Here is a 16,939-nt window from a genome sequence, read left to right on the forward strand (position 1 = left end):
AAATAAATAATTGTCCAAATGGAAAACGTGTAAAAGATTATTTCTTTATCGTCTATTTATCTTTTATATAAAGAAGTGGTTACTCTAAATCTTAAATCTTAAATCCTGTTTATCCAAATAAAGTTTATTCCATCACAATTATTATCAGGAAAAAAATGTTATGTGAAGTGAAAATGCTCTGACACGGGACAATGAATATGCCAAGTGAAATTTGTGCTTTCTTCTAATTATTTCAGATAATAATTGTGATGCAGCAAGCTTTCTTATAGCAATGATGGCTTAATAATAAAAGAACATTGTGTTAACTATTAAGCTCTTTTTCTAGAGAAAGCAATAGTTTAAAAAAAATCATTAGGCAAACTCAAACCCATTATCAGAGAAAAAAACAAAGAAAGATAAGAGAGAAGAGATAATTTTCAGTATAAAAACTAAGTCAGAGAGACTCGTGTTTAAAGGAATGGAGGAAACCATAGCACTGTTGTTTGAGTAATTAATAATAATAAAAACGGTAAATAAAATAATAATGATAATTGATACTAATTATTCAAACAGTGAAATGATTGAAAATAAAAAATGAAAATCCCATAATTTTCTTAATTAGATAAAATAAAAATAATTGTCTCATTAAAATAGGGACCTTCGGATGAGCATTTTTGAAATCAAAATAATTTTAATTAAATAATAGCATACATGAAGGAAAAAATTGGTGAATTTTTCATATTTTGCTTGTCACTTTAAAAGTTTATATCATAAAATTATATATAAAATACTAGTCAAAACTCTCCCAATATATCCCGACTTGAATTTTGTGGTATCTTTCAAATTATAACAAAAAATTGTGCAAAGAAAAATATACAACTTACAACTCACACCAAACATAATTATACAAAATCCTGGAGAAAGACATAATCATTTTTCAATCTTGTTTGTAATTTTAAAAGTTTATACCAGAAAATTGTATATAAAACACTGGTCAAAATTCTCCCGAACATTATGTTTCAACTTGACCTTATGTGATATCTTTCAAACTACATACAAATACAAAGAACAAGATACAATTTACAACTCACACCAACCATAATTATACAAAATCCTGAAAAAAGACACAACCGTTGTTACTTTGCATTGAGCCAGAGCTTTGTTTTTTCTGCAATAAAATTTCATTGGGTGGAAAAAAGTCTGAACCTTTAGTCAAAAGAGTAAGGATGAAAGTGAGAAATTATGTACGGTGGTGTGATTATCTCCCCCACACCGTGTCACTCCTTACCGTAAGACAATATTAAATGAAAATGTATAAAAGGAATATATCCCAAATGCACAAATGAATTTTTATTTTTATTAATGTATCAAAAATGAATAGGAGGTATCTGTAATTTCAAAAATTCTCAATAAATGTTTGTACAATTGACTCAACAAAAATATACTCAGAAAATTAAGGTCAAATTCGCTTGAAGAAAAATACGATGAAAATAGAAAAAAATGAGCAGTAAATTAATATGGAACTTATGTTTTTATACTCTACCTTAATTCAATTTTTTTTACTCAATTTAATTTTTATTTATTTATTTCTGTTCCACCGAAAGAACCTAAAACAAATATTTTTCTATTATCTCATTTTGCTAAAATAAAATATTTTTAATTAATTACTTATTTAGTTCTTATAATTTTTAAATTTATTTCTTTTAATTCGTAAATTTTTTAATTTATAAAATTCAATAAGTGAGTTTTTTAATCTTTTAATTCGTAAATTTCTTTTAATTCGTAAATTTTTTAATTTATAAAAAAAAGTTCTCACAGAAGATGCACTTCTATAAGAAATAGAAAAAAAGTCATTTGACTTGCGTAACTCTGGACGAAAAATACATGTTCAATTTCAGAAAAAGAAAAAATTTATTTTAAAGGAAAATAAATTTATTATTTTCAAGGTAACGTTTTTCGAAATTTTATCATATTCTCATGAATATAAAGATGTGAATATAACATGCTGTTGCAAGCTTTGAAAAAATATTATGGGTATTATTGATTCGTGTGATTGTTATAACTTTCTTTTTTACGATACTTTTTAACATTTCTATATACGACGAGGGTGAGAAAATGATACTCATATGGGGAATATGAAAATTTATTTTCTAATACACACGTAACTTCCTTTTTTATTTAAATATTTTAAAAATTTTTATCAAAAATATAAAGACGTAACTAAACATACATTTTAAAAAATATCTGGGAAATGATTTCCATGTTATATTCTTAGGAGTTGAGAATAACAATCATGGAAATGTAAAAAAAAAAAAAAAAAAAAAAAAAAACGTAAAACAAGCGTTCCCTTATTATTTTACCTTTGTACGAGTGAGTTTCTAATTTTTTGCTTTTCTACATAGCCATAATAATAGTTTTACACATATAATCTATTTCTTTATACTCACTATTTAAATGCATGTAAATAAATTAAAAACAAATATTTCTTTTCCTTCTCCTCAATATCTTGTGTTGTGAGTTTAGGAATTTTAACCCAAGGTTTTATGTCCAAACTTTGATGTCATTATTATGCACTAATAAAAAAAACATCAATTTAAGTATGGGTTATTTTATCTACAAATTTGACTGTGTCAAACACATAAATTAGTGGAAGTGTTAAAATAGACCAACGCCAATCGGTGGAGCCAATTAGTTTGATACATAGATTAAGTTGTCAGGGAGTTGGATTTTATTACCAGCACATCATCATCAAGTAGCAATCAAGTCAGGAAGGAACTAAAATTATATTATTTTAATAAAAACGAGGAATTAAAATGAGATTTTTTTCCTTATAATTCTAACTCACTGGTGTAACATTAATTTTACTTATCATTTATAGATTTAAGATGATTTTAAATATTGTAAAAATTAAAGATGAGTTGTTTCATTAAATAGATCACAATCATATGTGACCAAAATTATAAATTTTAAAATAAAAAACTAAAATTACGGATTAAGAATTATAGAAAAATTAAAATTAAAATTTAACAAAAAAATTTATCTGTAATGAATTAAAATATAAATAAATTTTAACTAATTTTCTCTCATTTACAATTATATAATCTTTAAAATATCGATCATTTAATTAGAGGTTTATTTTTAATAATCTCTAATTTTCTTGTCTTATGTAATATAATATAAAAAGTACTTTAAAAATAAATGATTTTATTTATTAAGAATATTAAAATTAAATGATATTAATTAATTTTTGCTACGTACATTATTATTATTTTTCTTATATTTCAGTTTGAACTTTGAAGGAAGTATAATTCCTTAAAAATAAAATGGGTGGCAAAAAATATTATAAGCAGTACTCCAACTCTACCGTCTTAATAAGAATATTTATACTTTTTAATTGATGTAATATAAAAAAAACGAACTAACCAATCACATCCAAATCACAAAACATTGAATGAGTTGGAATTGTAATATTTTAGCTCGAAACTGTAGCAAGGAAAAGCAGAGCAGCGAGATTCCTGAAGCAAAGTCAATTGGAATCAAGATATTTAAATTGTTTATTATTTATAGGAATACAAAATTCCGATCCAAACGAAAGTGATGAGTTTAGCATAGTTAAGAACGCTGTACAAGGCTGAAAACGGCTATGAAAGCCATCTTTCCATTCTTTTAGCAACCTCTTCTTCTCTCTGTTACTTCCGTCCAACCAATTCAGTTTGCAACGAATACTGTCTCTCTTTTTTTTTTTTTGTAACCATTACCAACACAACAGTTCTGTGTTTTTTTTTTTTTTTAAATAATTAATTATTTCGATTTTTAAACTCTCACTGCGTTGTTCACTTCATAGCTGAGCTGCCCCTGTTTTGTTGAATTCTATGGACTCAGATTTCGTCATGCTCGATGATTTTAAGGTCGGTGGTTGTCCCAGCAAATCTATTTCTAGGGTTCATGTTCATGTATTACCAATCCCCAATTTCTTTCCCATTGTCTATCTTTTATTTTATTTTTAACATTTCCCCATTTCTCACTATTGCCAATCGTTGACGAGCTTCACAAATTCTCTGTCCCTTGTTTCCCTGTGCTTCCTTTCAAGCTCTGGTTCCCAACATTCAGGTTTTGGGAACCCTAATTTCCTTTTTAGTTTTTTTTTTAATGGTTTGTTGTTTTTAAGGTACATCTTTGAAATGTCTTTTCTCCTCCATATCTAGTTCAGTTGTTCCTTTTTTTGAGGATTTGGATGCATAGCTTTGAGTTATGGGAACGGCAACCCATAGGTTGTTATTCATGGATTTGGATCCTCTCTAGTTTCAAAGACAAGATTTGAAGTGTGGTGGTGGAATTTTTCTAGTGGTGAAGACGGTTGAAAATGATTTAGAAAGATGCATAAGATGCGTGTTAGATTAATATTTAATATGTAACTAGATTGTAAAGGACTTTAAATCAACAAAACGGCAGTGCTCGGTGTAATTAGTAAATACTAAATATGCATAATGATATTAGATTTCTATTTTGTTTTTCTGGAAAACTTCCCCGTGTAGGCAAGAGCAAGTTTAAAGTGAGCAATGCTTTACTAATGCAGCATTTTTTTTTTTTTTTGCCTGAGGAGTTGAAATTATTATTTTTCTTCTTTTAAAAAATATATTTTTTAGCTGAGTTGTGATTGAATATCTGGCTTGAGCATGTGCTTGTGCAGTGCTCAAATATCAACAATTTTCAAGAATTTGCTATTGTGATACTTTAGGTTTGCTAATTATTGATTTTGGAAAATTCTTGTTGGGCTTTTTTGCTGATGTTAATTTGCTTGATGATAAAGGTGGCGAATTTGAGCACCCAAACTTCTAGACTTCAACAATGGCAGTGAATATGGAAGCAATGTCTGTGCAAATCTTTACACAGAGGAACTCTAACATTGGCTGAATTTCAATCAATTTCAACCTCCAACTTAAGTATGGAATACCCTTTTTCCCCAAAGGATAGAGTAATTGGGGATTGGCAATCTTCTGGAGCTCAGTTGGAGGGATCAGCATCATTAGATGGCAGAATGATCAATTCAATATCAGAGGATATGCCCAATAGCTTTTCTGAGCTCATGAACTTTGATACTTATGCTGGGTTGTGCTACAGCCCATCCATAACGGATCAGATTTTGGCTAATGAGCTTCCATCATTTGCCCCATTATCATATCCATTGCCTGATGGGTTCAATCCAGTCCAACTGAACAGTGGGCAATGCTGTATGTCAGGAGTTGGCAGAAATAACAATGATACCGAAAACTCTTCCCTTTATGGTGAGAAAGTTGTTTGTCAGCAAATGGACACCCTACTTGGTTTCTTAAACGACACAAACGAAGCAAACAACTTGAATTCTAAGCTAAAAATTAATGTTTCTTCTCAACATCTTAATAACTCTGATACAGGCAATTATATGATGTCTAGGCCACCTGGCCTGTCACTTGATGAGAGAATGCTGAGGGCTTTGTCCTTCTTTAAGGAATCAGCTGGTGGAGGAATATTGGCACAAGTTTGGGTACCCATAAAGGATGGTGACCAATTCATCTTAAGCACGAGTGAGCAACCTTATTTGCTAGATCAAATGCTTGCAGGGTATCGTGAAGTGTCCAGGACATTTACATTTTCTGCAGAAGGAAAATCTGGTTGTTCCCTAGGACTTCCTGGTCGTGTGTTTACCTCCAAAGTCCCTGAGTGGACTTCAAATGTTGGTTATTACAGTATGAGCGAGTACTTAAGGTTCGAGCATGCAATTAATCACAAGGTTTGTGGATCAATTGCATTTCCCATATTTGATCTGCATTCTGAACTGCCATGCTGTGCTGTACTGGAACTTGTCACCACAAATGAAAAGCCAGATTTTGACAGAGAATTGGAAATTGTTTGTCGTGCACTACAGGCATGTTTTTATTTTTCCAGTGTTACTTCCCTTTCTGCACTTTTTGCCTGTCTTACTACATCTCATGTTGAGTCTGATGGTATTTGACCTGGTGGCCTTCACTATAAAGTTCAGAAGTTGCCTTGCGCTCAATTTATTGCTCTTTTTTTAGAAATATATATGGAAGTAGGTTGCCTTGTTTTAAGAAGGGTTGAAGGAATTTAGGCTAAGATTTATTCGATAACATGGCACAAAAAAATTAATATATTTGGAAATTTGTTTGATAAATATGTCTTACATTATCTGTGACTTATTATTCTCACATCAACATTCCAGACTTGGATGTCTTAATAAAAAATTATCATGAAGAATTTTCTACTTTGGCCGATAAAGTATCTTATGTGTTCATTGGTCAATACTTGGTGGTATATTTGACATTCTCACTCCATGGTCAAGGAGCACTTAGGCAGGCAGAGGAATTTCTTTGGATGTTTATTGTATAATCATATTTCCTATGTTCACATTAGGGATTATTGCCAAAAACAAAAGAAGCCTTATCCTACCAGCTTGAGATGCCATTGAGCTCAGTTAAAGACCAAATTCTCAAGGATATTATTCACCATGAGATCCATCTTAACAATTTATTCCAATGTGCTTCTGATGGTTTTCTTTGCATAAGCCCAAACCACTTTAACGGATAAAATAAAATTGAGAAGAAAACAAAATAAAAATCATTGATATTATATTATTCTAGACTTCTAATCTATAGTTGTCCCGTAAAGTGAAAATGCATCCTATATTCATTAGACCACATACTTGAGTATTTGAGTTATTTCAAAGTGTGTCTTGTATTCTTTTGACTGAGAAACCTCTTCAACTTTTGCAAAGATCTTTCGAAGACCATCATGCATCTCAGTCAATTCAGTTATGAATGCACTCTTCAATTACTTATTTTTACTTAGAAAAGTAACCTTTTTCCTATGCATGAACTCTTCAATTTCTTACAAAATGTAACCTTTCTTTTTATGTTGCATGAGTTTGCACATTATATTGCAGTTGAAGGTAGTAATGATAAATGTATTTATCATGGTTTTCTGCAGCTTGTAAATTTAAGGACTGCCAAGCCTCTCCGATGTCTTCCCCAGGTATTTGCGTAAATTTTATTTATTTTGCCTATTGATATTTCCCCACCTGGCCCACCTCAATAGATAGGCAACAAAAAAGCAAACAGAGGTAAACTATCTTCAAATATTAATTTGGTGGCCTGGTTGAGATGTGGTTTTATCTGGATTTTGCATTTCTTACAATATTATTTTTTCTTCTGCAGTGTCTTTCAAACAACAAAAAGGCTACTTTGACTGAGATAGTTGATGTGTTACGATCTGTCTGTCATGCACATAGGTTACCGCTGGGACTGACATGGATTCCCTGTTGTTTCACTGAGTGCTCAAGAGGTGAAGCTTCAAGCATACGAATTGAAGGTGGTCATTCAACTTCTAGAGGTAAAAACATACTGTGCCTTGAAGAATCTGCTTGCTATATTACTGATAGAGCAATGGGAGGATTTGTCCGTGCATGCATGGAACATCGTCTTGAGGAAGGGAAAGGTATAGCTGGGAAAGCTCTTCAATCAAATCATCCTTTCTTCTATCCTGATGTGAAGACATATGATATTAGTGAATACCCACTTGTCCATCATGCACGCAAGTATAATTTGAATGCTGCAGTTGCAATTAGGCTAAGGAGTACTTATACTAATGATGATGATTACATATTGGAATTCTTTCTGCCTGTCAATATGAAAGGTAGTTCAGAGCAGCAACTTTTATTAGACAACCTCTCAGGTACCATGCAGAGAATTTGTAGTAGTTTGAGGACAGTTTCAGAAACCGAATTATCAGGAATGGAAAGCTTAGCAGTGGGGCTTGGAAAGAAAAATGCCCCCAGTTTTTTTCCTTTATCAAGTAGAAACTCTGAAATACCATTAATAAATGGTGACTGCGATTCTGTCCAGAAGGCAACTAACCTAAGGGACAATGAAATTGAGTCTTCTCCTAACCAGGTACACATGCTATTCTTTGACCCTAATAAATGAATTTCATTATCTTGCAAACTTTGTAATAGCATGTTCTTGTTAATGTCTAAGTTTGTGAATAATTTTCCTCCTGAAATGAATGGCTAGCTAATGTATATAATAAGAATTTTAAAGTTCTTAATATTCATATATTTCTGGTAATTCTTAACCAAGAGGACATTCCTAATCTGCAACCACACAATAAGAATTGATATTCTTAAAAGGAACTGCATTGTTGAGCATTGGATTATGATTTGTGAGAGTTCCTTATCTTCTTTTTTTGTCATCGCCAATGAATGTAGTGCTGCAATGGTTATTTCTTCTTTTTGTTTGAAAGAAAATGCCAAGGGATGTTACTCCAATATTTTTCTGCTGGAATTGATGATTATGTATGTCTACGAAGATTGACTGTTAATAATTTATTATTATAGTGATAATGGTGGAATCAAATGTCAAATTGCTGCTCTATCTGAGGAAACTATTGATACAAGTGATTGTGAGTCATGGAGTAGAACAGGCGGAGAAAAATACTGAATGTCCATTACACTTTATTCATTTATGTTATATAGGTGTCTGCTAATTGAGCAAAAAGTTGGCATAGTTTATGCATAAACTTTGTAAGTTATCGGTGGTGTAACAGTTTTTAATATTTCCAAAGACACATCTTCTTGTTGTGTAGGAAAGAAATGGATCAAAAAGACAGGTCCAGAAAAATAGAAGTACATCAGAGAAGAATGTTAGCTTGAGTGTCCTCCAACAATACTTTTCTGGTAGTCTGAAGGATGCCGCAAAAAACATTGGTGGTTAGACTCCAACATTATTTATGCTAATTTCTGTGTATTCATTGACCTGGCCTATTTACTTTGGAGTTTGGATTAAGATGTCTGTTGTTAGATTTTATCAGATTTGTACTTGTTTTGGTTATATTGGTTAATCTTAACCATCATTTGAGCTGTATACCTTCTGAAAGCTATTATGAATTTCATTTTTCTTCTCTACTTACTACTTAGTATGGAAAACAATGAATGCATTTCACCAAGTATTTTATGATGGAATTGTTTAAATGGTGCTGATTGCATGTTGCGCCTTTGAATTTTAAGCAGCACTCAATTGTTAGTGTTATATTGAATGAAACGAGAGGTGTTTACAAAGTGGTAGTTGCAGTATCCTAGCTTCAAAGCAAAGTGCAATTCAATAACATCCTTGTTCGCAACAATTTTACTTGATAATATTTACTCCAACTGTTCTATCTTAAATAAAGAATTCAATTTCATTGTCCAAAAAAGATGTTCAATATTTCTGAAAGGAAATTCTTGTTAATTGGAAAAAGTTTATTCTTAACAAATGTTTCTTCTTTGATCAGTTTGCCCAACGACTCTGAAAAGGATATGCAGACAACATGGAATTCCAAGGTGGCCATCCCGCAAGATTAATAAAGTGAATCGATCATTGAAGAAGATACAGACGGTGCTTGACTCTGTCCAGGGCGTAGAAGGAGGGTTGAAGGTGCTTGACTCTGTCCAGGGCGTAGAAGGAGTGTTGAAGTTTGATCCATCTATGGGGGCATTTGTGGCAGGAGGGTCAATCATCCAGGAAATTGATGCACATAAAAGTACTATAAAAGACCCTGTGCCTGTTGCACAAGATGCATTCTCAGTACGACCAGCACCTTGTAGTGAAGGTGAGAATTTTTCAATTAAGTTGGAGGGAAAATTGAAGAAAACCAATGTTTCTTCAGTTAATTACAGTGAAGATTCAAAATCAATGGCAATCAATGATGGGTCGTGCCAGACGGCAAGCCTTTGCACCAAGGTGCAGGATTGTCCTGAACAAGCTTGTTTGGGTTCTGTTCTTGCAAAAGAACATGATAAACGAATTCTGAACAAGGGCGGTTTGAGTGTAGAAAAATTTAAACGCAATATTGTTGGCCAGAGTTCAAAAACTTTGATTGGTGATGAGATGGACATTGGTGTAGATGGGGATGATGGAGTTGTTGAACGTAACCACCCTACTTCCTCAAGCTTGATAGACTCATCTAATGGCTCTGGTTCAATGATGCATAGCAGTTCATCAGGTTCTCAGAGCTTTAAGAACCAGGATCAGTCCAAAGTCAAATCAACCATTGTTGATAGTAGGTCGAAACTAATTGTCAAAGCTACCTATAGAGAAGACACCATTCGTTTCAAGTTTGATCCATGTGCAGGTTGTTTCAGTCTATATGAAGAAGTTGCGGCAAGATTCAAACTACAAAATGGGTTATTCCAGCTCAAATATCTAGATGATGAAGAGGAATGGGTGATGTTGGTGAATAATGCTGATTTGCAAGAGTGTATAGAAATATTGGATGATATTGGCACACGTAGCGTCAGGTTTCTTGTTCGTGATATGCCTTCCGTTTTAGGCAGTTCTGGCAGTAGCAATAGCTACTTGGGAGGCAGCTCATAGCATATGGGATGTGGTGGACAACATCATTGTGAAAATTCAAGTCATGCTTTGACAAGATGATGCTAATTTTTCACAATCTTCCAAAGGCTCTGCAACTGGAGGAGTTTGAATCATAGGCATAGCCTATGCCAATTGCAAAGCTTCTTCGTTTCTATCTAAACTTTGTGCATTGCCAAATTTTCATTTCTGAGTAGCTTTTTGGAAGATAGATATGGGAGTACTTGCATGTTAAATACATAGTTTTGTATATATTGAATGCATAGCAGCAGCATAGAAATTTGTAGTCAGGACTGAGGTAAACAGTTCTGTGATGCTGTTTGTAATTGTATGGATAGATAGATAGATTTCCCACGAGATAATACATGTAAGATATGATTATAAAGTTCTCTCCGACGCCATGCGTGGATTGAGGGAAGGTCAACCTTTTATTGTAGTTACAACTTACAAGGTACAACTTAAAAGCATCATAATATGATTATACAAAAACAATACCGTAAATTTGAGTGATTGTTTATTTTTTCGATTTCAAATAAAAAGAAGAATGTGGGTAAAGAAATTTCGTGGCAAAGGTGTGTAGTGCTGCAGACACGCAGTCAAAACATATCATTGGTCTTACAATACAACACGCTCGTCAACAGTAACCCGATTACCAATATTCGAGTTTGGAAATAGATTTTAAATTGTTTTAATTTTAATTTTGTAACATGAATTTTAATTCATAGAAAAGTGATTTATACTTGAAATTTCTATTTCAAAGCTATATTTGTCGAAAATTTAATGTGTTTAATAAGTATGGACAAACTTTATCCTAAATAACTCTGATTTTATAAAATTAGTTAAATTGTAATCAAACAAAATACGAAGCAATTTGTGACACAAAATTTTGATATCACATTTTGATTTAAAAATAAATTATAATAAAATTTAATGTAAATTTCAAAACTTAATGCAAAATTATATTTCTTGTTTCATTTGTGAAAATCCAAAATTCTTGTTAACGATTCAAAACTATTTGTCGATATTTAAAAAAGTCACAGGAAGAGGAAAAAAAACTAACCTTAAATACCTTTTTTTTTTGTCGAGAAAACCTGAAATAACTTATTTATATTAAAATGGAATAAAGCATAACATATATTAATTTCTTAACAAAAGAATAGTAAAACTTTTAAAATAGGATAGAAAGTAATGTAATTTTGAGCTAAGTCGTTCTCTAAGTATCGTATTGGTGCAATTTTGATCTTTTAGATATTTGTTTGAGGTGACATAAACTAATGAAACAATAGATGATATAACTTACATATGTCATTGACATGATAAGATTCTTGGAAAACCAAAAGCGCAACAACATAATTTAAAATTTCCTTCCTCTTTCATCTTCCTACAACTAGACATATTAAAAAAAATAAAAAAATCAACCAGAATCAATTCTAACCCCTAAAATTGATGTAGAAAAGTGAAAACAACTATGTGCTACCAGCTTTCAAGGTGAAATTTGAATTGATTATAGAAAAATTGTTATTAGAAGATATATAATGTACAATTATTTATTGATGAATTTAGGAACAAAATAAATAAATAAATAAATGTTTGATTGGAATTTGGATGAGATTGCGAGGTGGTTTACATTATACACACCTCAAGGCATTGGGCCCACTTTAGAATATAGAAATTATAAGACGAAGGTGCTGCCAAAGCCACCACAATCGCATAAGCCTAAGCCTGAGACATACCATAGACTATATGGTGTTTCTCCACAATTCCCATGGAGCCTAAGACACAACCCCAAGGTTTCTTCACATTATTTTCATTTTCCTCATTCAATTCGCTATGCCACAGAATAGATTATAACACATATTTTTCACCGCTATTTTTTTTTTCCTTTAGGGATTGCGTTTCGTTGCTCTTTAACACATCAAAACCCTAAAATCCTAGGCATTCCATATAATTAACAATCGATTTCTCCTGCTCGTTCCGTTGATCTATATCTGTTTGTCATCAACATCGTTCATGTATTATATATCTGTTTCTTTTTTCTGTCTACCCTCCTTTTTTATATATGAATTGATGCATGTATAATCTGAATATTCTGAAAACGAGTTTGGTTTCTGGTGGAATCTTGCTTGAATTATATTCTAATTTATTTTCTGAACTTGTTAGTTTTGATTTTTTTTTTTTTTTTTTGTATTTTTAATTGTCTGAAACAGCCTAACTTCACCTGTGCACATACTTTCAACGAAGTTCTTCTATTCGGTGTGAAATTGTGAACTTTAGTCTCTTATTTATTTATTTTACTTGATACTGATAAATCATGGCCTTCCAAGCCATAGCTTGAAGTATATGACACAAGAATCTGCATAAGTTAATCTTTAATATCTGAAAATTTACTAATGTTTTAGCTGTGCGCATAAATTTGTGTTACAGCGAATAGTCCTCCACCAAAACCTTGGGAACAAGCAGGTTCCTCTTCGGGTCCAGCGCCTTTCAAACCCCCGTCAGCTGGCAACACAAGTGATGTAGTTGAGGCTTCAGGGACTGCAAAACCTGGGGAAATTGTTTCTAGTTCTGATAGGAGTGCAGCTGTCAACAGGAATACTCTTGGGAGGCCTGTTCCCACAAGGCCATGGGAGCAGAATTATGGAAACAGCACCTATGGAGGTGATTTCTTCATCTTTTTTGAAAAATGCGATATGTTGTAAACTTTCCTTTCTGTTTGGTTATTCCCTTGTTTGCATAATTTAATGAATCTTGTATTTTTATTATCATATGCAGGATATGGGTCTACAATGAATTATAATTCTGGGTATGGATCTGGAATGTATGGATCTTCTTATGGTGGACTAGGAGGAGGAATGTATGGATCATCTTATGGTGGGGGGATGTATGGTAACAGTATGTACAGGGGAGGATATGGTGGCATGTATGGGTCATCCGGGATGTACGGGGGTGGAATGTATAACAGTGGCTTAGGGGGTCCAATGGGTGGTTATGGCATGGGTGGTGGTCCTTATGGAGAACAAGACCCCAACAATCCGTATGGTGCCCCTCCATCCCCACCTGGATTTTGGATTTCTGCCCTACGTGTGGTGAGTCATGATACTGTGGTGAATTTAGTTTTTCTTCCATAGGAGGATGGTTGATGAACATGAACAATGGACTTGTTTCTCCTGTTTTGGTTTACTAGATTAGATTGTTTGTTAAGTCATATATAATTCTTTACCACTGGCAACTTCATATTTGTGATGGTTTGTTGGTTCTAGATCAAAGCAGTTCATTTTTTCATTGCATGTTATTATGCAAGAAGAATCTGAATCTCGTTTCAATCATGGTATTAGTTAGGAGTGCTTATGAGCCATGTGAGACAATACACTATGATATCAGGTATAATTCTAGAGTGTTTAATTTAGTTTATTTTGAAGAAATGTTTGCTTATTTTTAACAACTTTCTGAGAGCTTCTAAAAAATAAGCTATTCCAAATATTTTGCCAATCTTTGTGGTTGGGAATTATTGGTCTATAATGGAACTTCTAGTATTTAAAGTTCCGGTTTATTAAAGCAGCATAGGAATGTTATATTTAGGTACAATTTTGTGTACTCTGTTTACTCTTATCTTTTATTTTGGGTTCTTTTGATATGATTTCATGTTATAGGTTATTCAAAACTTTTCTTTGCATTTGTTGAACTTATTTCCCGCTATTGACAGATGCAAGGTGTGGTTAACTTTTTTGGTCGAATATCAATACTCATAGACCAGAACACACAGGCTTTCCATTTGTTCATGACTGCACTTCTCCAGGTTTTGTATTCATCATTCTCTTTCCATTTTTTGTAATTTTTTCTATTTGCTAATTGTATACCCAGCTTCTATAGCTGTTGGAAGATTGAAATTCTAGTGAAAAATGAAACCATATATGTTCTGTTTACATGTTTTGGATTTCTACCAGCTTTTCTAAAGACTCATAATTTATAGAAGTAACCAAACAATCTAGTCTAAGCACACACTGATTCATGGATGTGTTGTTCCTCCAGAATGCACTCTACCTTGTGTGATATTTATTTTAATATAGCAGTTAGCCAGTTAGGTATTCTATTTTCTTTGTTTTCTCTGCACAATGCACAGTGCCAAATCTGGGAACCCATTCTGTAATATAATAATCACTTGCATTTTATCATCTTATGATCGCAGTTTAATTTAGATGAGTACTTGATCTCTATTGCAGCTGTTTGACCGCTCTGGAATGTTGTATGGAGAGCTAGCTAGATTTGTGTTGCGGTTGCTTGGGATTAAAACAAAGTCCAAGAAGGTTCACCCGCCAGGTCCAAATGGACAACCGTTGCCTGGACCTGGACCTGGACCTGGACCACACAATCCTTCCGGAAATGTAAACTACATCGAGGCACCAAAGGCTGCTCCTAGTGGTTCTTGGGACAACGTTTGGGGAAATGACGCAAATCAATGATACAGTATGTTGTTCTGCTAAAAGAGTTTGTCCAAATACATTGAAAAGAAGAAAAAAACAGCTGCATTCATCATGAAGATACTGAAACTGCAGAAGTCATGTGTATCCTGGGTTTAAAATTCAGTTTGCTATTTTCTCTTTGCTTGCGTTGGCTCTTGATTTTACTAGAAAGGGGATCTTAAATAAGATACCATCCCTGCATTATACCTTGTAAACATTTTCTTTGAATCTGCAGGAAGCTGCTATTTTCTCCTTACATGTATTATTTTGTCCATAGGGCATACCTGCATTAAGATTTTCGGGGGCCATTTAATTGCGTTTTTTTTCGTGTAATCGTAGGGTGAATATTCCTCGAGTTTGCTTTACGCATGGTTCTGCCAAACATCGGTATGATTATAGTATGAATTCTGCGTTAAGTTTTAGGTTTAATTGCAGTTTAATTCCAATATCATAGATAATGCATAATTTTGATTTTTTAAATAATTTTTTGTTGAATTTAATCCATTATTTTATTATTGTTGAAATTGAATTCTTTCATAGCGCTAGCCCATACTGATACCCATAGGCTCTATCCTCCAAAAGCGAAAAGCCACTTTGGGCACTTTATAGGTCGGGAAATGCTTACGACATTACTAGGTCCCAATTTATAAGATTCAATTAATTAAATTATCATGTTTAAAGAAAGTGATTAATTTATCTTAAATTTATATATATATATATATATATTAAAAATTATCATTGTCATTAATATTTTTTTATCCTCTTCTAAATGTTTGTTAGTATGATTTATCTTTTTTTAATTAGAGATATTTTAATCTAAAAATAACTAATACAAGAGATATTATGAATTGTGTCTTATAATAAGAAATGAACACCATTTATAATTTGGGTCTTGGAAAAAAAATAAAGTTAATATATTTAACCTACTTTCTAATGCATATTTTTTTTATTTAATTAAAATTTATTAGAAATTATATAAAAATAATAATACATACTTTTTTTATTTGCAGAAATTTATTAAAGTTAAAAAAATGTGTAGACTTTATTTTATATTAATGAGTATTAATGAATCTTATTCATTTTTTTTTATTTTTAATACATTTTAATTAATAAAAAAATGTGTTAGAAAAAGTGCCAGAGAGTATATTTATGTTTAATAGAAAAATGTACTTACGTGTACTTTAATTTTCAACAAGATTTGATTAATAAGTATCTTGTCTGCAGTATTATGCAGTATTATGTATAAGTAATTTTTATTTTAGATAAAAACATTTAAAATGTGAAAGAAAGATATTTAATAGAAATGTTAAAAAAGCAAGTGAAACAAGTGCCACTAATTTAAATAAATAAATTTAAAATATAAATTGCTCGTATTTAAGAGGAGAGTGACTTGAAAATATTTGTAAGACATTTGAGGCAACAAGAAATTTTATTGTTAAAAATTTAAAGAGTGGGATAAGTTCTTGCTATCATGCTTTATTATATTTCAACAAAATCTATTTGGTGGAGTGAAACAAGATACAATTTTATATATAATAAATTATAAATTTGAGTCTTAATCTATTTCTTTAAGATGAGATAAATATAATATGTAAGTATTTTTTTGAACACAAGTGTTAGATTAAAAACACAGTTTAAAAAAATGATAGACTCTTTGATAATTACTTGAGAGTAGAAACTAAAACATAAAAAATAATTAAAGAACTAAAATAAAAATAAAAATATTTAAAGAACCACATTAAAAATTTCCCTATTTTATTGGGACCAAAGGTCATCTAAGCCATGTTATATTATACTAATTCAATGTTAAATTCTTTTATGAAATAAATAAAACCTACAAAAATTCATATAATTTATAACATACAACAGAAATATTAATAGCATATTATCTATTGATTAAAATTTATTAAGAATATATATTTTTTTGGGTCTATTTTGTATTTGATGATTTTTTTATTTCAATTTTTTATAAAGTTTAGTTAATAATATAATATGTGTTAGAAAGAGTGTAATAAAATTATACTGCTACTACTACTCATTTTAATTCGATCATTCAAAGAATCAAATTAACAAAATTGTTGGATTCAAGTTTTGTGCATC

The 16,939-nt window shown here is 31.6% G+C and overlaps 2 protein-coding genes across 7 annotated transcripts; both read left to right on the forward strand.

Annotated features, from left to right (window-relative positions):
* The first annotated feature begins 3,434 nt into the window (after positions 1–3,434).
* LOC100812210 (protein NLP9) lies at positions 3,435–10,819 on the forward strand. Of its 6 annotated transcripts, XM_041008521.1 has the most exons (7): positions 3,435–3,887; positions 4,790–5,264; positions 5,394–5,884; positions 6,964–7,008; positions 7,191–7,925; positions 8,617–8,740; positions 9,301–10,819. In XM_041008521.1, exons 2-7 carry the CDS (start codon positions 4,925–4,927, stop codon positions 10,380–10,382), a joined length of 2,817 nt encoding a protein of 938 aa, XP_040864455.1. In that variant the 5' UTR covers positions 3,435–3,887; positions 4,790–4,924; the 3' UTR covers positions 10,383–10,819. The 6 variants fall into 6 exon arrangements, with proteins under 6 accessions (XP_040864455.1, XP_006595079.1, XP_006595077.1 ...); XM_006595016.4 differs by having other exon boundaries at positions 3,436–4,250; positions 4,790–5,884; XM_006595014.4 differs by having other exon boundaries at positions 3,436–4,147; positions 4,790–5,884.
* Positions 10,820–12,012: 1,193 nt separating this feature from the next.
* On the forward strand, positions 12,013–15,095 carry LOC100775500 (peroxisomal membrane protein 13). The gene is made up of 5 exons (XM_003543528.4): positions 12,013–12,169; positions 12,804–13,037; positions 13,152–13,465; positions 14,083–14,175; positions 14,600–15,095. The coding sequence occupies exons 1-5, from the start codon at positions 12,145–12,147 to the stop codon at positions 14,837–14,839; spliced, it is 906 nt and encodes a 301-aa protein (XP_003543576.1). The 5' UTR covers positions 12,013–12,144; the 3' UTR covers positions 14,840–15,095.
* Positions 15,096–16,939: the final 1,844 nt, after the last annotated feature.

The sequence above is a fragment of the Glycine max genome, chromosome 13 (assembly GCF_000004515.6).
Source record: "Glycine max cultivar Williams 82 chromosome 13, Glycine_max_v4.0, whole genome shotgun sequence".
Classification (NCBI taxonomy): domain Eukaryota; kingdom Viridiplantae; phylum Streptophyta; class Magnoliopsida; order Fabales; family Fabaceae; genus Glycine; species Glycine max.

Coding starts and splice junctions, on each gene's coding strand:
- LOC100812210 (XM_014766101.3), top strand. CDS start 4,925: ATGGAATACCCTTTTTCCCCAAAGGATAGAGTAATTGGGGATTGGCAA. Junction 5,885..6,963: donor TTGTTTGTCGTGCACTACAG/GCATGTTTTTAT, acceptor GGTTTTCTGCAG/CTTGTAAATTTAAGGACTGC. Junction 7,926..8,616: donor TTGAGTCTTCTCCTAACCAG/GTACACATGCTA, acceptor CTTGTTGTGTAG/GAAAGAAATGGATCAAAAAG.
- LOC100775500 (XM_003543528.4), top strand. CDS start 12,145: ATGGAGCCTAAGACACAACCCCAAG. Junction 12,170..12,803: donor GCCTAAGACACAACCCCAAG/GTTTCTTCACAT, acceptor TTTGTGTTACAG/CGAATAGTCCTCCACCAAAA. Junction 13,466..14,082: donor GGATTTCTGCCCTACGTGTG/GTGAGTCATGAT, acceptor CGCTATTGACAG/ATGCAAGGTGTGGTTAACTT.